We start from the raw sequence: 26,502 nt of genomic DNA on the forward strand, positions 1-26,502 counted from the left end.
CCCACAACAATCACCCTGTGAGGTGGGTGGGGCTGAGAGAGCTCCAGAGAGCCGTGACTTGCCCATGGTCACCCAGCTGGCTTCAAGTGGAGGAGCGGGGAATCAAACCCGGCTCTCCAGATTAGAGTCCCGTGCTCTTAACCACTACACCAAACTGGCTTGAATTCTCCTTAGAAGCTAAAATGACAAGACTAAAGATATCGTACTTTGGTCACATCATGAGAAGACAAGATTCTCTGGAAAAGTCAATAATGCTAGGAAAAGTGGAAGGCAGCAGGAAAAGAGGAAGACCTAAAACAAGATGGCTTGACTCAATAAAAGAAGCCACGTCCTCCAGTTTGCAGGATCTGAGTAGGTCTGTTAATGATAGGACATTTTGGAGGTCTTTCATTCATAGGGTCGCCATAGGTCGGAGATGACTTGACGGCACATACACACACACACCCTTCAGTGATATCAAGTGTCTTTCTATGTGAGCTGCTTTTTTGCAACAGACATCCAATTGTCTCTACACAGGGCTTCTTTTTCTTGGGTTAAGTATCTAGTCTCATTTAGCAGCCATATTATTTTTTGAGAGTGCCTATTAATGGAATTTCTTTTGCATTGGTCCTTCTAAGAAGCGATGAAGTTCTTCCCTGCACTGGTTGTTATCTTTTTTTTAAAAAAAATGCTGCATCAGTGCCGCTTCTCTTGGTGTTGAAGCTCTTTTTAAAATAGTATCAGCACCAGCATGGCTGCAGCTTAAAAAAAACTGAAGACTGTTTCACTTTGCACCTGAGATGTGGTTACAGCAAAGAGAAGGACACCCGGCCTTGATCTATTCTGATGCTGGATGTCTTCAGCAATGTGATCACTATTGGAGGAATGAAGTTAGAGGCACATCAAGACCAAGAGAATTTGATAACTATCAAAGTCTTTGACAATATTCTTTGTGAATATTCCTGGAAATGTCTGAAGAACATGGTGGAGGGGAAACGACAGAAGGAAAAGACAACTAATTTCCCTTAAGCTGTCCCACACTGATAGCTTTGTAACGCACCGGAGATCAGTCTCAAAAGGAGGAGGACTCTAGTGGCAGAATCCCGATGCCTTACCCTTTATGCCATAGTGGTTACTTGCCAAAAGAATGAGATTCTGGCCTCTCTCTGCTGCACTTCGGCACCACCACTGTAGACAGCCAGTGGATGGTACTGCAGAAATTAGTTCCACAGGGTGACATAAGAAGCCATTAGGATTACGTTCAATCTTGTAAAGCTGCTGATGTGACTGGCTCCTCAGTTTCAAAAATTCTTTGATCAGGCACAGGCTGAGTTTTCAGGTTGCCTGTCCATGCATACCTGCTTGACTTTCTGCTTCCCAGCTGGACTCGAGATCATCAGCCCCAACAAGATGCATTAGTACAAAAGAAGGTAGTATGCATATTTTCAGAAAGATACATGCCAAGTAGACTTGCCACAAGAAGATACAGATTAGCTTAGTGAAATTTCTGAACCACTTAGGTGTGCAACTCCATGAGTACTTGTAGCAGATGACAGTTCAGCCACAGCAACAGGGTGCACAAACAAGAAATGCCACTGCACCAAGTGGAACAGATGGCCTTAAGTATCATCCAAGATGAAATGGGTTTTTTAGGCTACAAGCTCAAACAAGAGCTAGTGAATTTACAGTAGGCAGTAAGAGAACAGTAGACTGACAAGTCACAGCGGTTCCATTACAACAGAAAACACTGAAAGATGTTAAGAGTTTATAGTACCAGAGACCTCTAGAGTAAATCCAATTAAGCCGTCCTGAAAGTGGATTGTTGACCCCTGAGCCAACAGTAAGGGGGAACTACAGCAGCCTTCTCTGAACAGATCAAGAGGGAGGACACTGCACAGAGCTTTGATTTTCTTCCACATTGTGCTGCTGCCCTGATCACAGGCCAGCCAAATATAAACTACACAAGCTCCTGGGGGCGGGGTGGCTAGTCATGTCCTGGGAATGCAAAATCCAGAATTTTCAAACTAAGTTCTGTGAAGTTTGGTTCAGCAAGACTGATGTAAGACTGTGCCAGCTTTTAAAAATATTTATTCAATGAAAGAACATTAAGTAACATTGTAGATGTAAGCTTGGGCAGGCTCATGTGACTCAGATGAGAAAAGCAGGGAAAAAACCCATCATCATAAACCTTTTATTGGCATAAAATACAGTAAAACCAGGAAAAAACATTAAAAAATTTGCATCAAGATTCAGAAAGCAACACAGGGGAAAAGCAGGAGCCCCTCCCCTACTGCAGTCCTGATCCAAATTGGGCCCCTACTGCACTTTTACACAGGAGTTGCCACCAGGGACTCGCAGCTGGAGTAAAGCTGCAAGTCTCCATTGTAAAGTTGTGTACAGTGTAACGTGTAAGTTTGGCCCTTAGTTATCAAAAAGCACCAACCTATATAGATATTGTGTGAAAGAGAAGGAGGACAGTATCTTTACTTTCAGCCTTAAGGAAGGAATGAATAGAGTCAGAAACAATATGGAAATACTGAGTTTACAGCTGACTTTAAACAAAAGGGAGCGGATGGAACTGAGTACAAAGATGGCAGAAAGGGTCAAAGGGAACTTTGAGAATGGCAAAAAGAAAGAGTAGATTGGGTTCAAGTTTATATTTTGCAGTAATTTCAAAATTTTGCATTTACCTCACTTCTTGCTTTTCCTATGGCCAAAGATATAAAATAGCTGTGCCATGGCTAGGCAATTAAATTCCTGTTTCTGCAGGTAATTTGTTCTCAGTAGTAATTTAAGTTCTTGGGTTTGTTTCAGACATAACATTTGTTTGCATGCTATGTGAACAAGTCTGCACAAGAGCTCTAGGTTCTTTCCATGTATTCAAGCGGTTGGAAGGCAAACAGCAGAATGCTTGGCCAGTGTGACGTCAATGCATTGGTTACTTTGGCCTCAGGATGGAAGCATGCCTGACCCAATTGCATTACTCAAAAGTAGACCATCAGCAGCACTGGACCCTGGGCCATTGCTATTTGGTGCTCTCGCTGGGTCCTGCGCCTATTGATTGCTTTGGATATGGGAAATCACTCCGCAGCCACCTTCTGGTCTGTTGGCAAGGTTGCCAGCATTGGCAAGGCCAGAAATGGCTGACGTGGTTTTCTGAGGTAAAATAAGCTAGTTTTTTTTTTAAAAAAAAAAAATCTGTCTAATGACATTTAGGAATCCCTGAGGTACTACCGTGGGTCCTGATCTCATCGCATTACTCACAAGTAGCCCTCCTTTGTTCACCATGGGCTCTGGAGGCACGAATTATCGTTGAATCTCAGACCGGCTTGGCTGCCCTGCACTGGGTCTTACGCCATTAGATTGGCTTAAGGATGTGGAGAAATCCACTCCATAGCTGCCTCCCAGCTGGTTGGCAATGTTGTCCTCATTTGCAAGGCCAGAAATGGCTCCGTGTTTCCTTTGCTCAGGGAAGAATAGTGCTTTTTGCACTTCTGGTCTCTTCGCAATATGAGTGGCCGCAGCTGCAGCTTCCTCGCAGTTTGCCCCACTGTCTCTGGGAAGCAGTGGTGAGGGGGGCTTACAACTCTCCTTCGGAGAGGAATCCTATTGTAATGGAAGAACATGTTCTGCTGGTCCATGATTCTGTCTTGCCATGAAATGGCCACCACAGCCGAAGGAAGGAAGGAAGGAAGGAAGGAAGGAAGGAAGGAAGGAAGGAAGGAAGGAAGGAAGGAAGTAGAAAGCTTCCCCTGCAAGCCTTCTCGCAGGCGTGCATGGAGAAAGAGAATAGCAAGGAGGTAGAGTAGAAAGGAGTAAGCAAGGCAAGAATCAGGTTCTGAAAAGCAGAAGCAAAGGAAAGGAAGAAAAACAGTTGAAAGGCAAGGCAGCACACGGATGAAGCTGCTCTCCCTGTTGAGGCAGGAATGAAACTGAAAGAAAGGCTGACTCCCAATAGGAAGACATGAAGTAGAAAACTTGTTCCTAACTCCCTGACTAGAGGGTGGGAATCACCCATCAAGATGTCCTCCTCCTCAGAGGGAGAACTTTTTTTTCATTATAAAGCTCCATACCTCATGGCTGCAAAGAGATTCACACAAGTAATGGCAAAATAGTTTTATGATCAAAAACAAACATGTAAAAAGTAGTTCAAGTTCATTGCGTTTAATGTTCTTGATTTCTAATGCTATTTATTAAGATTTTTTCAACAGCTGAGTCAAGTTTTCACATTTGAGGGCAACTATTTCAGAATAGGAATAATGCCTGCTAATAATTTATAGCAGCTTGGCTTGACAAGACTAACAAAAAAAGCTATGCCAATTATGTTAATCACATGCCATTAAATATGCAAATTGGCAATGGCCCTCTGGCTTATAATGTATTTCAAATGTGGTCTTCAGCACTGATCAAATTTTCTACTCCTGCCTTAACAAAGGAAAGGCCATGCACTGCAAGAGCTCTTTCGTCACTTGATTTCATATAATGACTAATAGTTATATATAAAACCACAGCATTTGTAGATCAACTGGTTTGCTTTTCTTGTTAATTACAATACAAAAATGTTATGTTATGAGAGGTAGATCATTAATAGTGAACAATCTTTATATGTACATATTCAACCTGTCCAAAACTGTATTTTCTGGGGTATCCAAGAGCCTTTCCTCACATTTTGCTGGCTGAACAGCTACAAGAACAATTATAAGTGAGAAGCCTTCTCTTCCAAAGGGCTACTTTGTCAGTATGGAAGTGAAAGGAGTTAGGATTTTCTTCATACCAGCTAAAGCTTTCTTTACTTCCTTACTGAGCACCTCTAAGCAGCTGACTCGCAAAATGCTTTACAGTGAGCAGTGCTTTTGCACTAGTAGCAGATGGGAAGGCCTTTCCTTAAGCAGCATTGCTTTGGCACCCCTTTCCAGCAGGAGGGATGGAAAAAGATAGAATGGTGTATGGAGGCAAAAGGAGGCCCGGACTGCAGACAAGGCTTCTCAGTGACAACTAGAAGCAAGGGGCAAGAGGTTTAGTGTATTCAGGTCCAGGTGTAAACTGTAGATGTGAAACAGCAGCCTGTCTAGACTTATTTATTTAATTATTTTATTTATTTCAAATTTGTATTCCGCCCTCCCCGCAAGCGGGCTCAGACAAGGGTCAGGACCCTTGGGAACAGGGTATGGGGAATATGATGGAGGCTGTGCTGAAAAAAAATCATAAAACTTGGCGGGTAAGCTGCAGACCTAGGTGCTCCAGTGTGTTGCAGCGGGAATGGGACATCTATTTCAAACTTGAAACAAAAGCCCGGCAAATGTGGCACTGTCTCCCTATACTTTTAAGGCCACTGACCTGCAAGTAATCGCAACCTATCCTGTGCCATTGGAATTTAAAAAAACCTCTGGCCTGGCTTATACATGCAGGAAAACGAGCTAGTAGAGTGGTAACAACCTGCAGTTCGAAGTGAGACAATCCATTTCGACATCATAGGCGTCATTCCCATCTCATTCATTCCATTTGCAGACCAGACCACTTTACCTTCCCTCAGTTTGGACAAATTGTCATTGAGGGAGGCCACTCAGTCTTCCCTCTGTGCCAAATTACAGGCCTTCAGCCAGTCTTTCTCCAGCCTCCCACTTCCAAGATACTCCCCCACACCTGGATCTGATCATTTGACATACACGTACATCAGCAATTTCTTTAAAGAAAATAATATGCAGTTTTAGGGTAAGATACTAGACTAGGTAGCACACTGGATTCTCACCTTTCCAATTTCAAGATTCTTTCTGAAGCTGGCCAAGATACTGACTATTCTAACTAGTGCCCCAACAAACAAATACAAAGAATTGCTAGAAGGGGCAGGAACTGGATACGACTGCTATGAGCAGCTGGCAAGCAAAGCAGGTATTTCACAAACCTGGACCATCTTCCACTGCGTCTTCTCCTGTGCCATTACAATACATGGCATGTCGCTCAATTTCCAAAACAGGGAATCTGCGATCACACAATGGACATGAGATTGCACCATCAGCTGGAAGGCTTGGTGCAGTCACACTCTCCCCAACATCTTCATCAGCCTGAGGACAGAGTGTAAGATATAAGTCAAGCTGGTCTTCTCGCAAGGTTAATTCTTCATGGTTGACCTCACTCTCTTGATCTCCCTACGGTTTCTGACCATCCCTGGGCTCTGCACTTCACTTCTAGCAGTACTTTTTATTCCCACTGATCAGGTCAGATGTTGGAACTGTGCACTGATGAGTGAGCACTACAGCACTAATAGCTAACACTTTCTTCAAAGGCATCGCATCCTCCCAAAATCGCCAAGAGGCTCCCCTGGAGAGCTATGTACTCTATTTAAGGCAAGGATCACCTGGGCTGTCACTGTGCCTCTCTGAGGAAAACATAAAACATCTTTAATGGCGAAAGTGAGAACATCAGCAAGCAAAAAACAAAACGGACATAGAATTCAAGCACCCAGTCAAGAGCAGCAGCACTACTTGCAGACAACGCTCTCTTGGAGAGTCAAATGAGATCATTCTTCTCACTGCTATAGCTAACTTGAAACAATGGGAAGGTTTTGCCTAGTAACGTGCTGTGCACTGTAGCTGTGAGGTGCATGTGCGCTTGTGTGTGATGGAGATGATCTACACAGGTCTGAATATTAATTTTGGTATGCCTTTTGACCAAAACACAGCCATTTATAGGATGGCACATTTACCAGAGCCAAAAGTTGTATTATCACATTGCGAAATCCAGTGCAGTGAAATGTTCATGTAAAGCAACTAGCACCTGGACTGCACGCCCATACAACTGGTTCCTTGTAGACTGGGGCTCCCTTTGCATTTTTCTCCTTTCCTACTTTCCTGCTGGGATCAAATCCATTTGGGAAAACATTTTTCTATTTGAAATGTAGCCAAAAAGCTTCTTTAAAGCCACCTGACTCAGAAAGGGAATTTACACCTGCATCCAGGAGTCCTCCCTATCATCAAGGAGGGCATATTTTGTTCCTGAAACACAGCAACTTGATTAATATCTCTTTAAAATCCAGACTGACAACTGCTGTGTGAACAGAGGAGGCTGCCTTACACTGAATCAGACACAGTCTACCAAGGTCAGTATTGTCTACTCTTACTGGTAGTGGTTTTCTGGGGTCTCAGGCAGAGGTCTTACCATCCCCTCCAACTAGATTTTTTAAACTTGGAGTTGTCGGGACTTGAACCTGAGATCTTCTGCATGCAAAGCTAATGTTGTACTACTGAGCTGATTATCTGACAAAGTTGCAGATGGATTGACAGCTTCGAAGAATTTTGTTAACTAAGATTCCTGCACTGACATCTACAGCTAAGTTACATTTTAGCTAATTGAACATGCTGGTTTTAGGTTTATTTTCTTACATGCCTGATTTTATGGTCTATTTTCCCAGAATAAACCTTCAAAATTGCCTGCCATGCCTCAAGTTATTCAAAACTCTATCAGCCAACAAGCAATATTACTTCTTGGTACTATTGCTACTTGGATGTCATATTGCTGAGGCAGAAAATGGAGAAAGATAAGAACATAGCCCCACCCCACCCCCTCCAAAATAACTGTCTCACAGCATTAAGCTAGTTGCAAGGGAACAAGCAAGGGAGGAAGGGTATTGTCTTCATGCCCTGATTGTGGGTTTCCTAACAGCATTTTGGCTTGCCACTGCTGGAACCAGGACACTGGAATGGATGGACCATTTACCCTGCTCCAGTAAGGTTCTTCTTACATTTTTACCCATATCCATGAAGTTCAATATTCTGTAACTGTCCCAGGGCACATGTCTTAAACAGGCATAAATAGCAAGCCCAGTTATTTGTCCCTAGCAGCTGGTAACCTGGATTGTTCTGTTATGAATTAAGAGGTTACTTTTAAAGTCTTTGATAGACCGTTGATACTTTTAAAGTCTTTGATAGACCATGGATGCATCTAAACACAATGAAAAGTACACTCTGATAAGAAAGAGAAGCAGGTAGTCCTGACTTCGTTAGTCGAACATGTCTATCATAGTTGTCCTGAAGGAACTGACATCCCGTGGTAAGTTGGGACTGATGAAGGACTGGTTTTCTGATCCTTTACCAGTCCCAGACGGATGGCTGGGGGGAGGGGGGAGATACTCATTTGAGAGTCTTTCTCCTTCAGGCCACTCCCTGCACCAAAGATTGCTGGCATTTGACCGTGTAGGCTCGACGTGGGATGGTGAGGAGAGTTTCGCTATCTGTCTGGTGTACTGACTGCCTAGCACACCAGCTGCTACCGTCGAGCCTGTTGGAGGTTGTGATGGGGTGGGCTTTGGAACACTCTTGGCTTTTAGTTCTGTGAGACTTCAATGTCCATGTCAATGATGCTACCTCTTTACAGGCTACGGACCTGGTGTCTTCCATGGCAGCATTGGGATTCTCCCAATTAGTATCAGCTGCCACGCATCAAGCGGGCCACACATTAGATCTGATCTTTGGAATGGAGATTCATGTGGACCTAGACATAGTTGAAGCCGTACCATGGTTGGACCACTTTGTCCTGAAGGCTTGTCTGGCGAGCTGATTTAAGCTCACCTGTGGAGACTAGTGGATCCAACGGGTTTCCAGAATGCTCTGCAGGATTCAATGCCTCCTGGCAATTCGTTAGATGAGCTGGTGGAGAATTGGTCTCTCTGTCTCTCCGAAACCATTGACAAAATCCCCCCCCCCGGTCACCCTCCCGCTCCCACATCAGGTGGGCTCCCTGGTATACAAAGGAGCTAAGCCAGATGAAGTGGAAAATGAGACAGCTGGAGCAAGTGTGGCAGAGCCATGGAGACTGCCAAATTGTACATTTGGGAATTGGCTGTAAGGCTTTTGGGAGCTATTTTGCAGGTAAAATTTTGTCTCTTCACCATGACCAACCAACCACAGTTGATATAAAACAAGAATGGAGGGCCCTTGGCAGTCTTCTAGGCCAATATTGGATCATTTCAGTCCACTCTCTCAGGACAAGGTTGACAGAACCCTGCAGGCGCTGAGGCCCATCACGTGCCCTCTGGATCTCTGCCAATCATGGCTGATGAAAGCCAGCGCTGATGGGATGCAGGCCCCTCTGGAGGCCACTGTTAATCTATCCTTCAGCTACAGAGTTTTCCCTGGAGCATTAAAGGAAGCTGTGGTGAGACCTCTCCTGAAGAAATCATCTTTGGACTAAAGATGGGCACGAATCGAAATATGAATCAAATTTCATGACGAATCGAGCTAATTCAAGTTTTGCAAAACATGTTTTGCGGGGACGCGGTTTTCACAAAATTCATGACTTTTTGGCCTGATTCGTTCGAGTCATGAACGATTCATGATGCTAGACAGGCTGGTGCGGATCTATTGATTCCCTAGGCAACATAGGCCCGGAATGTCTGCAGACCTTTTGTTTCCATTGGAAACCCCAATCTTAGCCCACATAACCTTGATAGGCAGCTCTCCTTGCCAACTGGAGAGCTTCCATTCTGCCCTATACATCAAGGAGCAGGGGGGTTAATCCCCTAGGCAACTGAGGAGATGGGCCTTCTGCAGCCATGGGAACACCAATCTCATCCCTCCAAACACTGTTAGGCAGGTCTGTCCGCTAACTACAGACCTCCTGTTCTGCTAAGGCAGAACTCTCTGCCTTGTGCTTTTCGGTCCCAGTAGACAGAGGGAGAGGGAGGACCTGTTGCTGGGATTGGAGTGAGAGAGTGGAATTGAGCTTTTGGCTGCTGCAGCTTTAAAAAAGACTGAAAAGCCTCTTATTTTCAACTTTTGGCCTTGCTGGGAAGGTCTTTGAGTGAGGGCGCCTTTTTTCCTCCACCCCACCCAGGCCTTTGCCTGGCTTTGGGGCCTAGCTTGACTAAGGTCTCTCTTATTTTTTTCTTTGCTTGTCTTTGTTTCTTCTTAATTCTTTCTCTGCTCTTTTGAGGGCTCACTCTCTTGTTGTTTCCTTTGATTTTATTTTGTGCACCTCTCCCGCCTGGGCAGGTGTCTGTGTGGTGGTTTTGGGGCCCTCTCCCCAAGCCCAGTCTCTCTGGGTATGAAGGGGGCCGTTGAAGTGCCTTAGGTTCTAATGAATCATGAAACTAACAAATCATATTGTGAAACAGGACAATTTTGTGGAAGTTCATGTTTCGTGATTTGTGGAATGTGATGAAACACGGAACTCTCATTTTGTTTTTTCCCCATTTCGTGCCGATCTCTACTTTGAACCCCACTGATCCAGCCAATTACTGCCCAGTTTTGAACCTTCTGTTTCTGGGTAAGGTGATTAAGTGGGCAGTGGCAGAACAGCTGCAGGTTCTCCTGAAGGATTCCTCTGTCCTTGAACCATTTCAGTCCGATTTTTGCCCTGGCTATGGGATGGAGACGGCACTATTGCCCTCACAGACCATCTTCGTAGGCACCTGGATCGAGACGAGTCGGCACTGCTGGTGTTATTGAATCTTACAGCAGAGTTCGAAACAGTCGACCATGATTTGTTGACTCACTGCCTCACGAATGTGGGGATACGAGGGACTGCCTTGCAGTGGCTTGTCTGTTTTCTCCACAGTTGGAGACAGATGGTGGTGCTAGCGGAGAAGCTATCATCACGCCACTAGTTGGTGTGTGGTGTCCCACAGGGGGTGATACTCTCCCCGATGCTATTTAACATTTATATGCATCCCCTTGCCGAGTTGGTATGAAGTTTAGGACTGGGATGTCATCAGTACACAGATGACACCCAGTTGTATCTGATGATGGATGGATATCCTGGCTGGAGCTTTGGAGGCCGTGATTGGATGGTTGAAACAGAGTCGACTGAAATTGAATCCTACGAAAACGGAGGTCCTGCACTTGGGTCGTGGGTTGCCAGGGACAGGAATCCAGCTCCCAACCCTCAACAGGGCATCACTTGCTCCTGTTTCGGCGGTCAGAGGCCTGGAGGTGATCTTGGATGCTACCCTATCAATGGAGGCCCAGATCACTGCGGTTTTCAGATCTACTTTTTTCTATCTGCAACAGGTCAAGCAGCTTGTCCCTTACCTTTCAACCTATGTCCTAATGACAGTGATCCAAGCAACGGTCACTTTCAGATTAGATTACTGCAACTCGCTCTATGCAGGGCTTCCTTGGGTCTGGTCCAGAAGTTGGAACAGGTCCAGAATGTGGGTGCATGTGTCCTTAGGAGGATACCATATAGGATGCATATAACACCGGACCAGGTTCAAGGTGTTGGTTCTAACCTATAAAGCCCTTAATGGACTGGGACCAGCATATCTGTGGAACTGCCTCTCAGGGTTCCCCAGAGTGTACTTAGGTCAACTGATAAACAACTGTTGGTGATCCTCGGCCCCAAGGATGCTCGTCTGGCCGTGACCAGGGCCAGGGCTTTTTCGGTCCTGACATCCACCTGGTGGAACTCTCTGTCAGTGGAAACCAGGGCAAGGCAGGATCTACTATATTTCCTCCGGGCCTGCAAGACAGAGATGTTCCGCTAGGCATATGACTGAGGTTGGGGCTGGGTGGTTCCTTTTTAGCTAGTCTCCTGTTGAGTGGAAAACGCAGCCTCCTCCTCCCGTTCATCTGTCAACCCACCTGACAGGCATTCCATCACCCATACCATGGGATGTACTAGATCGGGTTTCAGCATATGGGTTGTGTTAAAAGTTGCTGCCTTTTGTACTGATTTTTATGATTTTAATGTTTTAATGTAGCTAATATAGTTAATGGATTTTAATGTGATTTTGATTGTTGTTACCCACTCTGAGCCTGTTTGCAGGGAGAGCGGGTTATAAATTTAATGAAATAAAAATAAATAATAAAATACTTGTACTTCCTCTGGGATGCTCAAGGTGAAATATATGGGTCTCTCTCATTTTATCTCTACAACAGTCCTGTGAAGGAGTTAGGCAGAGAAACAGTATATTGCCCAAGGCTACCAAGTAAACTTCATGCCGAAGAAGATTTAGACCTAAGCCTCCCTACTCTAAGTGCAACACACTTACTACACCACAAGGGCTTTTCAGTGACAAATATGCAGCACAGTTATAGCAACTGCTTTGGTTATACCTCTCTCACTTCTCAAATACGAATCCTGGTTATTTTTCTCTTCAGTGTTAAATGTCACCTCAGGGCTTGGTTTGGAGAAGCATGTTGAATTCAACTAGATCAGCCCTAGTTCTGTAGCAGGGATATAAGATGAAAGAAAACATACCAGAGCTCTTTTTTGGCTTTTTTGTGGGATAAAAAGTTAAGAATTATTATCTGCATGTCATTAAGCTCACTCAATTTTTTATCTCCAACAGAGCCTCATCGTCACAGTGTGTTTCTCCCTCTGAAATGGAGAGCCTCTGCCTTAAACTATTCATGCTTTTAAGAGGCAGAAGGCCAGCTACTGCTGTCTCATGCTTAATACTAGAAGCCTTCTACATAATGTCAGCCTACCAAACAAAAAATCCTAAACCTTTAAAGCAAAGGAGATTTGCCAGAACCATTAAAATATCTGTTTAAATATTGAACCAGCTAGATGGAGCCTATGGGAAATAATTCGGGATAGGTGGTTTTTATTGGGGTGAGGTATGCAGGTTCTCTTCCCCCCCCCTCTCTCTCTCTCACACACACACACACACACACACACACAAAATATAAACAGTGGGAAATTGTCATCTCTGTCCTTATAACTGCACAGTTCCAAGGAAGAGATAGCCTGACTGCTTAGGCTTGCTTCATTTTTTTTTGTTTTATGAGTGGTCTCCATTATGTAGGCCTGTTGCTTAGCAGCTTCATTATAGAATCTACATTGTCAAGCAAAAGCCCAATTTCATTGACTGATTGAGAATTGCTTGCATGCATGGGGGTGTGTTGGATTGGTCCTTTAAAAAAAATCACTCAAATGTGCCACCCTGCTGACAGGTGATCAGCACTGAACTGCAGGGACCATCAACAATTCCACAGTTAAATCCTACACAAAATCCTTTCCCATAAAACAGAGCAGACTCCAAAGTGGAAGACTTGGACTGAGAGTTCTGCGGCCATTCATCTACACTGCAGCTACTATAACACCACCGCCTCATCCCAGGCGTTTCACATCTTAGCATTGCTACATCTCGTTAAGTGCCATTATGCGGCAGTGTGTCATGAAGACATGCCAAGCACAGAACGGAACATGCCAAAGATGAAGAGTTCTGATCAAATCGGTGTTACCCTAATAAGATGACACGTACCCAGATGTGAAGAGCTCTCTGCTCCTTCCCATTTCCACTTTGCACAGCCGTGCAAATCACATCTTTTGCAAATACCAGGTGTCCAAATAAACTGCTTATACTCCCACAGTAAATAACTCATTGTAAATGTAAATGCAGCATTGTGTAGCAACACTCATCAGTCCCCTCCTCACCAAATGACTTTTGACAAGCCCTGGGAGAACGGCTGAGAGAAGCCTTTCCCTGCATGACTGACTGCCCACCCGGCAAAGGGGAAAGTAGCACCAGCCCACGCTGCTTGCAAGAAGAGATGCCTTGAGCATTCTGAGGCCTCCTTCGCTCACACAGGGTTTGTTCCTGTGGGTCAGCAGAGGCTGAATCCACATGGACAGCATTCGCTGAACAGAAAATCTGAAGCAGGCTGCTGTATGGCTCACCTCTCATTAACTACTCAGCCAGATGACACAAGGTGCTTTTGATCTTTGTCTGGAGGGCCGAGGTTCAAATCCAGCCACATTATTAGAGCCTTTCAGTTCTACAAGGTTAGTACTAGAAGGCCAAAGGGCTATTGCCTTCTTTAGAGGGCATTTTGTCATCCTGACTACCTGCTGAATGCCTGCCAGGGAAGTGGCTTGAAGAGAAACACCCCACTTGGGAGCCATTCATCAAATACAACAGCCTACTGCATAAGTCCTGGCTACCACAGGGGCCCCTTGCACTTCTATAAACCCCAGGCAAACGGCAGTGGCTGTGAGAGCATGCCAGCTCAGTGGCTGCACAGTCCCACTCAGCCATAACACCTTGCAAATCGATGGCATGCTGTTAAAAAAAACCTGAGCTATGAAGTTCCTGAGAGGGAATGGGGCATTATTCCCCCCCCCACCCCAAACCGCAACTGAAATCAGATGCCATTGTTGTGACAGCTGTATGACAACCGCTGCACAAGTGTGATGAGACAGGAAAGACAATACTCAGTGAAGAGGCAAGCAAGAGAGGCCTCTCTTGGGATTAATCAATCAGACCTCCAAGGATGATGGACTCTCTGGTAGAGACAAGATGTGAACTTTTGGACAAGTTAATAGCCAGAGGACCCACATAAGCACAACACATATTTCAAAAGGAAGCAATGTTTAGGCCATTGCCCAGGCTTCTCACACACTGCATGCACCCTTCTTGCAAAAGGACACAACAGTCTCAGCCCGAGAGTTTAATCACACACCAAATCAGAGTTTATCCAACATGCTTGTAAACGCTTTGTTCATTCAGACATTTGCGGCAGGGTGTGTGTGACTTTTCTTAGCAGGGCCCAGAAATATCCTTTGGGATATCACACAACCTAAGGAGCACACTGACAGGTGTTGCATGCAACATGACAAACGTGAAAGAGTCAACTGCACTCCCCTTCAGTTAATGAAAGTGTCAGGTTTGCAGTCCCTGGCCACAGAAAGGGTAGAACAGAAATTACTGGGAGGAGCTGTGTACAAAGGGTGGGAGAATGACAGGAGACCTAAAGCAAATACACACACACAAACACACAGACTCCTGCACTAACATTTCCTAGGAGGCTGCACAGTTTGCACAGCAGCTCATTTTGGAAGACAGGCAGGAAACGAGACTCTGCATTCCAGACGCTTCACTGGCTGTTATCCCTTAGGGATTTACTTACCTGCAGAGAGATATTTTTGCTGGATGAATGGATTTCTCTGCTCTCGGGCTCAATAGCTTGTGATGGACTCGGCTGGGTCTCTGCAACAGAAGCCTCCCGTGTTAACAACCGCTCATCCCCTCCCCCTTCTCCACAAGCCCCCCTCATGGTCCCCCCAGCACATTCCACACTAGCTGATAAAACTTATCCCATTTGCTTTACAGTGTCTTCACAGTTTCTAAACATTTTTTAGACTTGTCACAAATGTTAGCAGACAACGTGCAACAACATAGCTAGAGCAGAAGTTTAAAGCTATAGTGCATCAGTGTGTGGCTAAAACCACCGCTGCTCTGTAGCTTAATGCGGAGCAGGAATCAATAGGGTGCGCAGACTGTATACCAGGCTAGGTGTTTGTTGGTAAATGGTTCAATGCAACAGCAAAGCTCTCCAACTTCAACAAAAGGCAACAAAGCCCCTTACTTTTTTAATACAGCTTTCTTACTCTTTGTATTTCATTTTTATACCCTTAGACCCCCACCCCACAGTTATTACCAACAATGAAAACCTCATCCAGACTCCTGCAGGGAACCTCTCAATTAAACCTGTTTTTGTACCAGATGTGACACTGAAAAAGCTTGCTTTAGAAAAAAAAATTCAAAACCAGATTGGGTCTCAAAGAGAACAATTTAACCTTGAACAATTTTCGTGCTTACTGAATATAAGAAAATTCCTTTCCCCTAGCAGAGTTTTGAAAATGTATGCTGAAGGCACAGAGATTTGTAAGCATTGCTGTACGACTGATTTGCTTTGAATGAAAAGAGAGAGAGAGAGGCATCATTCAAGATACTCTCAACACAACTAGTGTGTGAGGGCCACAGGCTTCTCACTAAGCAATGGTTAGCAGTAGTTTGCATCCCTGGAATCTGATGCTCAAGTAGCCATAGTTACTGTAGCTTCCACAAGCATATTACTATAGGGGATGGAAGGTGGCAAAGGAATCCTCCTTTGCTTGACATGAGAATGGGAAGGAAGAAACTGTGTGTTCCATTTCTAAAAGACCAGAGCAAGTATTCTTGTCCCAGTGTGCTACCTGAAGAAATAAGAACTGTTATAAAACACTTACATAAGTGTTAGTGGGACAAAACAAAGCAGCTCAGCTGGTAGAGTTCATTCTCATCCTGCATCTGAGGCCAATAAAAAAATGGGAAAGGGAGATGGCAGAGATGGTGAGCTGCCAGGATTTGCTTTTAAGTCCCACAAGGGAGGCAATTCCAAGGAAGCTGGTATGAAATAGGCTTAAGGACGACTGGTTTCATCAATGTTACTGCCAAAGTGGCAGGATAGAGATTCCAGTTGGCTGCAACAAGGCACACAAGTATAGGAATGGAAGGAACCAGGTTCATGTTTTCTTAAGCTACCAGCCTTGTCTCAGTGCTCACACCACTTTGAGAAATAAGAGATCTCATGATTTAAAATCCATCAAGGTTTGTCTGCTAGAGGAGGCTGTTGCCTTCCTTCCTCAAAATCAAATGAATCACAACAGCTCATACCAGGACAAACAGTGATTTCCTCTTCAGCACGATTCTCAGTGACAACGTCTGGGCTTCTCCTACTGTCCAGAGGAGTCAAGGCAGAAATGCTATTGAGATACAAACAGATAGAACCAGTGTAAAAACATGCAGGCCCGAAAGTCAGCTGCTGTCTTAGGAGCACTTCTTATGCAAGAAAATCAGCAGGACAGAATACAGACAAGGCACACAGTCTTGAAAGAGCCACCCTAAATAACATGACTAAGGAGGAATTCTTCTTCTCCAGAATGACTTTCTAAAAGAAAAGGGTCATTGTGCTATTCCAGAGAAGTAAGAATATCTATGCAGATCTGCAAATCCTCCTTTGATGCTTTCTGTTCTTGGTCACAGGAATATGGCAGGTAACAGAGCAAAGTAATCCCTAGTAAGGAACTCCATGGTGCAGGAAGGAGTGGAAATCTGCTTGATACTGAACTCTTCTTTCTCTCATCTTTTACTGCTAATTTTTTTATCACTGCACACGGCTCTCTAAGGCAGCAGGGATCTGACACAACTCAAAGCTTCCCTACAGCAAAGTCCTGACAACACAAACCAAGCATCTCTTTTATGCAGCATTTAACTGTGCATGGCTTCCTCTCTTTTGACCTTCCAGTGCTACCATTTTCCCTGCAAAGCACAGTCTCTCCACATCACACAGGAAGACATAGGCTGAGCTGATGTGACATTGGTCCTGTCATCCTCAGAGTTCTGTGTAGTTTTCTGATTGGTTTGATCAAGTATGCAAGTACTCACTTGAAAAACATGAATCCCTATACTGACAAAAGAGAAGATTTATTAAACTAAACCATGAGCCGCTGAGAGTAGGGAACAGCCACCACAGATTTATGATAAATAACAAAATCCTGATGGGAAACCACAAGTGACTTCTCTCTCTCTCTCACTAAATAAACCATCTCAAAGCATTTGTTATGAGCCCAAGCTGAGCACAGCTTACTCTGTGTAAACCATCAAGACTTACTTCAAAAGGCTCACACTAAACAATTTGCTATGACATTTATAAAATGGGCTAATCAATTTGAAGTCAAACCACATTGCTTGCTATACCCACTATCTCCTAGTAACAACGCATATAATCATTTATTAAAATCTCAATCTAGTATACTTTGCACAATTCAAGAAGCAAAAAAGCTGAGTGGCCCACAGAAAATGGGAAAGGAAAATGTCTTTGGAGAATGCTGCTTCCAAAATTACTCCACTGGCATAAGAATCAAACGGCATCTGAAGCCCGCTGTCCAGGGTGCTTGTGCTTTGCCCAGTACAGAGCTTTTCTGGCAAACTGCCGGTTGCCAGATGGTCACATGTAACATGCACAAAGCTGAAAATACTGCCGCCACTATCATCTTGATGCAAATGTGCTGTCTGATGAAATTAGATATCGCAGCATGTAATGGTCAATCTTGATCCTAGAGGCCTGATGAGGGCAACAGCCAGCTGCATCATGAAGTTCCCAGGGCCACAGTTTGGCAAGTGCACTGCACTTCATCAACCTTGCTTATGCCTTGAAAAATGCACACAACGGCTAATGGAACCAGAAGACTAATCTGATGAGGAAATGAAAGAAGCTTGAAGGATAGAGGGGCATTGCCACTTGTTGCTTATATGAATGATATCCCTGGATGTAGCTAGGTGGGTTTTTCCAAGTCAAACTCTGGCTAATGAGTACTTGAAATATTAAGCCCTAGTGAAAAAGGGATATTGTGTCTCTCCTCCTGCTCATTCCCAGAACTTCCTGACAGCAAGAAGGGGATCCACTACTGGATCTCTCATCTTGAGCACAATGGTGAGAGTGACATCATTTTTATTAAGCTATGTACACACTAGTGCTTGCCCCACTGCAGGGTGGGAAGAGCTATTGCATTAGCCAGTCTGCTCCCTCACTCAGCATTTAGCTAAAATGCTGTTAGATCAATGAGAAGAGAGGATATCAAGTAGAGAAAAACCTGTGGCCCCATTCCAACAGCATTTTAATTATAAAACCTGGGGAAACTAACCAAAGAATTAAGTCACTTCTCACAGTTGGCCTTGTGGCTAAACAACAAATACTGAGGACTTCTTAGCAAATTATTCCATGAATCATCTGAAGTAAACAGGCTTTGGACCTTCCCTCACCATACATGCCACTTGCTCATGCTAAAATTGGCTTTCCTGGAGCATTGCCTGCTGTGTCAAGGAGTCAAATGCACTGCCTACAAATACTCAACAGGCTTTCTTGGTCTCTTCTTCTATTATTGCCTCTTCAAAGATCCAAGCATGCGCGCATGCATGTGTACACACACACCTTATGCTTAAAATTCTATCATGCTGTTTGTATACCTGCCAAGATGATGCAAGACCATCACTGTAGCTCACCTTTCCACAACCCCAAGTCTGTTGCTTTTGGTGGGTCAAGTCAGATTAGACTGACAATGTTTGGGGTGAGGGGGCCACACATTCTAATTTTTACAGGAAGGGCTATTTCTTACTTTATATTTTAAAGACACAGATAGTGATGGTCATACTCCTCTGCTGGAAAACATATTAACAGAAAATGTGAGAATGACAGTACATGCAATATGCCTTTCCATTCTCGTTACAACTTCACTACCTCAGAGAGAAGACCTTACATCAGGCTCAAAGCACTTACATACGTAGTCATGAGGTACGTCTCCTCTTATACTGCACCAATTTAGTCTAGCTATAGGCACAGAAAGAAAACACCTATGCTATAGCTTTCAAAGATCACAATCAGATCACATAGATCAGATCACAGCAGCAGACTTACACTCCCTAAGACCAACTATTCCAACATATATCTACTTACCTCTGTGTAATCTGCATGGGCTCTCCTTCTTCAAGGACATCTTCAGCAAACAGCACTTGGGAGGCCTAAGCAGAAAGAAAACAGCAAAACCAAGAGCTTAGAACTGAATACAGCTAAACTAGCTCTGCAGCAGATTTAGCCAACTGATTATAATATTGGGGAAACGAATTACTGTTGATGTTGATGGAAGTCACTGAACGATTAATTAAATAATGTGTTATCTGTGGGGGTGGGGAAATATAAACAAACTACCATAAAAGTTGTGACTGAAAAATCATCCTTTGAATTTGTGAATATCCCCTTCCTGTAAAGAGGTCCAAGTATTCATGTAAATACAATATTGAATCTCACCTGTTTGTTTTCTCTTAACGTGCCTGCTTTTTAATGTAACAAAAAAGAAGAGAAAAAAGAATCTAGAGATGGAAAGCACAAAGCCTGGTCACCATCTAATCCAACACCTGTACTATTGAAGGATCCTCCACATCTACAAGTCCAAAGGGATTAAAAGGAAGAAATAAAGTTTATAAGCATCCACATTATATTGCTGAACAAGCCCAGAACACAAAGATCAAGGCTGCACATGAAGTGCAGAAAGAATTGGGGGGGGGGGGGTGTCCAAAAGACCTCAAGCAAGCAAGTGGTGCCATGAGAGCAAAACCCTCAGGTTATCAGCCAGCTAGAACAAGAACATCCCTATCCAACCCCAAGTACAGTAGACTGCTATAAACTTCCTTCATGCAAGCAAGACCTTTCCTTCTCCACTGTGAGGAATTACTCTTAGCACAGTTGCCTACCATAAAGGCTGGAATGTCACAATGCCCCATCCCTACCGATATGATGCCTCAAAAGGAAATAAGAAGGAAAAACACCTAAATAGAAAACTAAAGAAATACCTGATTATAACTTACAATGTAACACTCCACCATATCCTACCTGGCACAGTAAAAAAAAATGCAAATTAAGATGTTTATTCAAATCTGTCCATAAAGATTTGGAAAAGATGCTGTTGCTTTGCTGTGAAGAATACTATTATTTTTAGAGTGAATTTGGCACACAGATAAAGACCACAATGAGACACTACAGCAAGATGCCCTGCTGCTATGTTTTGTTCTCCCTGAAACATCTACAGATAGTCAACACATAGTATGATGTTACTGAATTGCAAATGGTCCTGCGCCGAACAAGCAGCAGCTAACAGCATGGAATGGGGAAAAGAAAAACTTATGGAACTCAGTTTTTACATCATGCATGGAGTGGCACTAGATGTTATGGTTATTAATTTACTTACTAAAAAATTGTTCACCCTGCCTTTCCTCATGGTTCAAAGTGGCTTACAATAATAGATTAAAAACATTTACAGTTCAAATCAAATAAAAATAAAATAACATCCCCCAAATTCCTAGTTTATGCCCAGTTCTAGACAACAATGAGATTTTTTAAAAAATAAAAATGTTCATGTAAACCAAAAGAGGCAGATACATGTTTCCTGAAAGCAATGGGGCAAGCAGTTTAAAGAAACAGCTCAAGCATGTTCACAGTATTATCAGCATTTCACTGTAACAGGACTGAGTGAGGAATCACTAGGGAAGACCTGGAGGAAACTGCAGTTACTGCCTTGATTAACAACTTTTTAACTCAGCAGATGCAATAGTCAAGCAGATACAGCAACAGTTCAAGCTGCCAGGAAAAGCACAATACAGATTTTAACACCCCAGTCTAGAAATGGTTCCATTGTAATGCAGGAGCAACAGGTTTTGGGGGGGGGGGGGAATCAGCAGCCTGGTCTGAACAGCTTAGACACTCTGGCACCTTAAATGCATCAGGACTTCCACTACTGTCAACACAAAAGGTGCTGAAACTGTGACATAGAACACTGGTGCGTAATTATGGCAAAGAAGAATGGAGTGCTCAAATGAGGCTTAAAACATGAGAAAGTGGCCTTTGAATAACCTGTCATCAGCTCCACGTTTTATTATGCAGTGGAGGAGGGGGGGAAAGAGAGTTAAGAAGTACCTGCAGCAAAGCATATTGTCAGATCAGGTCGAGGCCTTGCCTTTGCTTCAATGCTACCCCTCAGAACACTTTTGTGTATATTTGCAAGTTGGAACTTGAGCTTTTTACATTTTAATTGTGTTTTCAGATTTCCTCAACAACCCCATTTGTTTCTCACAACCCTAGAGCCATTTTAAATGTCAAGTCTATTACTCCCTGTTTTTGCTGGAAGACTGCTTAAAAGGAACATGCTAAAAGCTTGCATTCCTTGAGGAAGTGGTGGAAAGAATATTGAGCCTATACATTCAGATATCCCTTCTTCCAAGAATTCAGTAGGCATTCAGTATTAAATAGGTGTTAAGAGTCAGTTGTATCTGGCCCTTTTGGGTCTGCCAACATTTTCATCACTCGCTGTAAAACCATCCAGGTTAAAGGCTTGAATTCCTTTAAAAAGCAAGCAGATACGAACAGCTTTAACACAAAATCACTCCGGTCATCGCCATCTATCATAAAGAAGCAAAATGAGGGCACAAGTCCAACATGTTCTTTGCAGGTCACCTTTAAGGTGTGTTTAAATATAGACTTGCTGGATCCAAGATTGTGAGACCTGACAGCACAGGCTGAACTGCACTTTTGCATCTAAAAGAAAATGCAGACATGACAGTTTTTCTTCAGAGTGTTCAATATTACAAGACAGAATATAAATATCACAAAACAAGTTAAGTATCTTTCCATCATGAGGGTAAACAATCAAATTCACTTGAAAATAGTAACAACAAGGTTGAGCTTCAGTGAGAGAGAAGATAAAGTTATACAATGATCTAGGAGTGAAGTCATTATGAAAAATGAGGGTTGGAAAAGGCTGACACAAACCTAAAATACAGCAGCAATAAATACTTCATCTGACTAGCAATCTGTTTAAACAGCAGCAATGACCAAAAGCTGCCTCCAGAACATGAAATGAAACAAACACTGACACCTAGTGGCTGTCAAGCAGGTGATAAAATGGCACAATAAAAAGGCATTTAAGGCAACTATGGAGTGTAGAAAATTGTTTTTGGCCCAGCTTTGTAGGCCAATTAGGAAAATTATCAACAAGTTTTCCCTGTCACATATTTTCTGTCCAGTGCATAAAAATTACTCTTGCTTTATTTGCACCCCACGAAAAACTGGGAACTCTGGCATCTCTCCTAAATCTACTCTTTGTAACACCCACATTTGTCCCAGTCTCTTTGACAGGGATCCACACCCGAGTGGATTACAACAGGATTTACAACAGATCTTTCTCTTTCCTATATTTTCCCCTCTTTCTCCATCCTGTTTGTAACTTTGGTTATAAACATGCCTGCAAATGCTTATTCATTCCATGCTTCTCATGAAGTGAGATCTAATTCACAAAAGCTTTTGCTAAAATAATGTTTTAATGTAGTTAAGCTGTTTTTGTTTTAGTGAAAAAAGGAAGTTGTAATATTGGGCTAAGAAACACTGCTAATACTAGGACAGGTTGTATAATTTATGGATGTTACCCCAACAGAGACAAAACAGTAAGTTAAACATGTTTTTTTTTAAAAAAAAAATAGTACAGAGCAGTGAAAGTTTTCAGCCTAAAATATTTTTTTAAATAGACTGCATCACATTCTGCCATCTCTGACATCACACAGACATCATAGGACATATTAGACAGAGACCAAGCAGGTCAAGGCAAACTAGTTATTATATTAACAAAATTAATACTAGCAGGAATACAACTGCTTTTACACTGAAACACTTTGTAAATAGTCCGTATTTTAGAGTGAGTCATATTGCTGTATTCTTAGACACTGAAACAATCACTTCATGTTCACTAGCAGTTTTGGGGACCTTGTAAGCATGGATTAATATACTGCTAGATATTTTCTAAGGCAGCTAACGTCCAGGAAATGGTCACAGCAAAGGGAGAAGCTTGCTGCTTCCTCACCATCTGTTGTTTATTGACAGAGCAGGACCAAAAGAGACCCTATGAGATGTTAATTCAGGACCACCACACAACTCTTAGGTGATAACTCTTTGAACAAAATGCATGGTTGGCCTAAGAGAAACAGTATACGCCCAAATATTAAAATCAATAAAAGCAGCAACCTTCCTTGTGTCTGAGTCTGTTGTATAGACCAAGATCATAACATAAAACAAGGTGATCATTCACACAGAATTCACCAGACAGACAATGCTAGCAGAACAAGTTTACCTGACAGGAACTGCTAGCTGGCTCATCTCTACTCTCAGAATTTTCTCCCTTGGCCACATTCTGGTTTGAATTTTTGTCCAGCTCTCCATTTGCTGGAGAAAGAAGCCAAGCTACAGTCTCAGGTTCTTTTTTGTCTTCCATATCGTCTCTTTCCTCTTCATCCACACCTCCATTCCTCTCCCTATACGCCGCCTCCTCCTCCTCTGTACCACGTTCACTTTGGCTCAAAGAACGTGAATTCGGAACAACTGGGTCCCCAAACCTCTTCTTCTGCAGTAGCTGCCTCTGAGCTTGTTTCAGGCTTTTCTGATAAACTTCAAGCTGGCACAAGATGACTTGGGTGTATTCATTGGGATCAACTCCTTTAGGGCAGAATGGGACGCCCCAGTAATAGTGTACTGTGTCTCGTTCCTCTCCTTGGTTGCCCTCCTTATTGCCTGCCATTTGAAGTGTGCTAAGTGGTGCGGCATTTTCTGGCATTTCAGTCCTTTTCATGGGTTCAGTAGAAAGTCCTGCCTTCTTGTGCTGGATCTGCTCTTCAGGCTCGGAACCGGGATTGCTGTACTGGTCCAAGGTACCATGCCTCTGAGGCACATTCACTAGAGCTTCCGAGCAACCAGCAAGGGGGGTTCTCTCTGAACAATTCTGAGATTGCTTTTCTATTTCCTGGCCTGCAGGTTCTGAAGGGCTGTACCTTCCAGCAAAGAGACGCCGAGGTGCCAGAGGCCAAGCACTCAGAGGTCTTTGGGGAAAGGTGGGACTTAAGGTGAATGGGTCTTGTAGACTGGGTGGTGTGTCACTGGAATCACTCCCTGCTGATGAGGAAGATCCTTCATCTGATCTTGTGAATGGCAGGCTCTTCCCTGGAGACACAATTATGCTAGAGGCCAGCGAGCTTTCAACGATCTCCTGGCTCAACCTCGTTAGGACTACAAGGGGCCTCTTGGGGACATCTGTCTGTCCATTCTCATCAGCTTTGTGCCTGGGTGAGAGGGTGCTGCAATCAGAGCAAGGAGATTCAGATCGAGGCAGAGGGGCTGTAAGGACCTCAGAAGCCTCTGATCCAGCTGGGTGGCTTTGCATTGGAGACTCAGGTGCCTGGGGAAGAGGAGGCACAGCAGCTACAGCAGAAGCATCAGAGGGCTGGCAGCTCTAGAGGGGAGAACAAAATACACACACACACAATTTGCCTTTTAAAAATATACGCTTCTATTTATTAAATCAAATTGACTGTTATTCTACTGGGCAAAAGATATAAATGGACATGTCCACAAAAATATACAAAAGAAGATAGCTAAAGATGAAATTCACCATTAGCCAGCAATAATGGCACAATAAAACCTTTAAAATGTGCTTGGACTCACCTCATCTGACACATTTATGCCTTATGCAAAACTGACTAGAATTCCAGCCTGAGAAGTACTCCTTTAATTCTGTCAAGGGGAGAAACGCACAAGAAGGGGACATTTCTAGGCAGCCCAGATATCTTTGCCCTACTTACACTGAGACTCTCAGCAATAGCCTTTCTCAGGAGCTCTTCCTCTTCCTCTTCCTGTGAGTTCAACTGCCTGGCTTCTTGCTCACTCATTTTCAGAGCCAGGGCAAATTGTTCATCTTCTGTCATCTCTGGAGAGAGTAAAAAAATAAAATACAATAAAATGATACAGCAAATTTTCAATTCTCACTCTCTGAAGGCACCCAGGGACTTTCACCTTCACAGGGAAAAAACTAAATTGGATCAAAGCTGTTACCTCTCAGCTTACCTTACTGCATACCTTCAGAACTGAAACAGGCAATGTTAAATGCAGAGTAATGCATTTTGTGCACTATCGAATCATTGAACCAAAGACAGGGCATTTAGTTAAGGGTAGGCATTGTAATCTCAACTCTGACTCTTGAGGTGAACTCATCACAATGAAATATTTTATCACACAATCACCCAGTAGCAGCCCCCATTTTGTACTTCCACATGCAATTCGTGCATCAAAGCACAGGGGAGAAAAGATGTAGGCTTTGAAAACTGAACTGTGCATGAACAGACTCTTTTGAGAAGGCATGGTCTTGCTGGCAGAGCAGAATGAAGTTCTTTTCCATACAGTATTGCTATTGACTAAAATAAAGTCACAATTCTGTGATTTGTGCTGCCATGGAGAACCATGCAAAGGTCACAGGCCATACACTTCCCAATTTGTGCCAAAGAACATTAGAAGAGCAACCTGGAGTCTGAAAAGAATGATCTTCAAATAAGAAAGACCAGAACAACCAAACACCCCTTTGGAGGGCTCACTTAGTCGACTGCTTTCTGGTACAGCCCTCTTCCTCCTTGACATAGTGCCCCCCCTAACAGATTTTCCAGGGAACGTTGGAAATTACTATTTAAAAACAAAGCCATTTTGGAAAATAGCTATTCATTGGAATTTCTGATCCACTATTTTCACTCTGCTAAAAATAGCCAACCTGAAAAATAAAATGATAAGGCAACTCCACAGCTTTCTGAGGATTTGAAGAGTACGCTGAAATGTTCTTCAGTCAAATCCTTCTTGGTTGCTTCTCAGTAACTCTTTTTCACACATAAATACCTCTCAAACAAAACTTCAACAGAAAAGAACCTGAGTCCATAAAGCCACACTCAAAAGTTAAGAAGGCGGGAGAGATTTTTTCATCGCCATCCACAAGTGATGGATGCCAGTCAAATTTCTTAATGCATTTATGAAAAATGTTTGGACACCAAAAGAACCAAAATACAGCTTCAACTTCTTGAAACATATACATTTCACATGAGAAAAATGCTTTCAGACCAGACCTCACACATGGAATCCAGAAGCCCCATTTCTCAGCTGAAAGAAAAAGGCTGCAAGTTTGGGCTGAGAAAGAAATGGCAAAATAAGGACTTTGTGACATCCGTTGGAGAGATCACAACTGTATTGAAGCAACGTGATGTGACACAATGCAATACTTCATTTTAATAACATAATAATAACATTCGATTTATATACCACCCTTCAGGACAACTTAATGCCCACTCAGAGCGGTTTACAAAGTGTTATTACTACCCCACAACAATCACCATGTGAGGTGGGTGGGGCTGAG

General features: G+C 43.3%; 1 protein-coding gene across 4 annotated transcripts in view; it reads right to left on the reverse strand.

Annotated features, from left to right (window-relative positions):
• UIMC1 (ubiquitin interaction motif containing 1) overlaps positions 1–26,502 on the reverse strand; it is an 83,881-nt gene that overhangs the window by 12,871 nt on the left and 44,508 nt on the right. For 3 of the 4 annotated variants that reach the window (XR_008596833.1, XM_054976197.1, XM_054976196.1), the window contains exons 4-9: positions 24,914–25,038; positions 23,413–24,564; positions 19,197–19,261; positions 16,358–16,446; positions 14,829–14,908; positions 5,882–6,041 (exon numbers count right to left, since the gene is read on the reverse strand). Coding sequence is in view for 3 of the 4 variants with exons in the window: in XM_054976197.1 (XP_054832172.1) it covers positions 5,882–6,041; positions 14,829–14,908; positions 16,358–16,446; positions 19,197–19,261; positions 23,413–24,564; positions 24,914–25,038 (1,671 nt within the window). In the remaining variant the exon portion in view is untranslated. The remainder of the gene's footprint in view (positions 1–5,881; positions 6,042–14,828; positions 14,909–16,357; positions 16,447–19,196; positions 19,262–23,412; positions 24,565–24,913; positions 25,039–26,502) is intronic. The other variant, XM_054976198.1, reaches the window with a different exon arrangement.

This window comes from Eublepharis macularius, chromosome 4 (genome assembly GCF_028583425.1).
Source record: "Eublepharis macularius isolate TG4126 chromosome 4, MPM_Emac_v1.0, whole genome shotgun sequence".
In the NCBI taxonomy this organism is placed as follows: domain Eukaryota; kingdom Metazoa; phylum Chordata; class Lepidosauria; order Squamata; family Eublepharidae; genus Eublepharis; species Eublepharis macularius.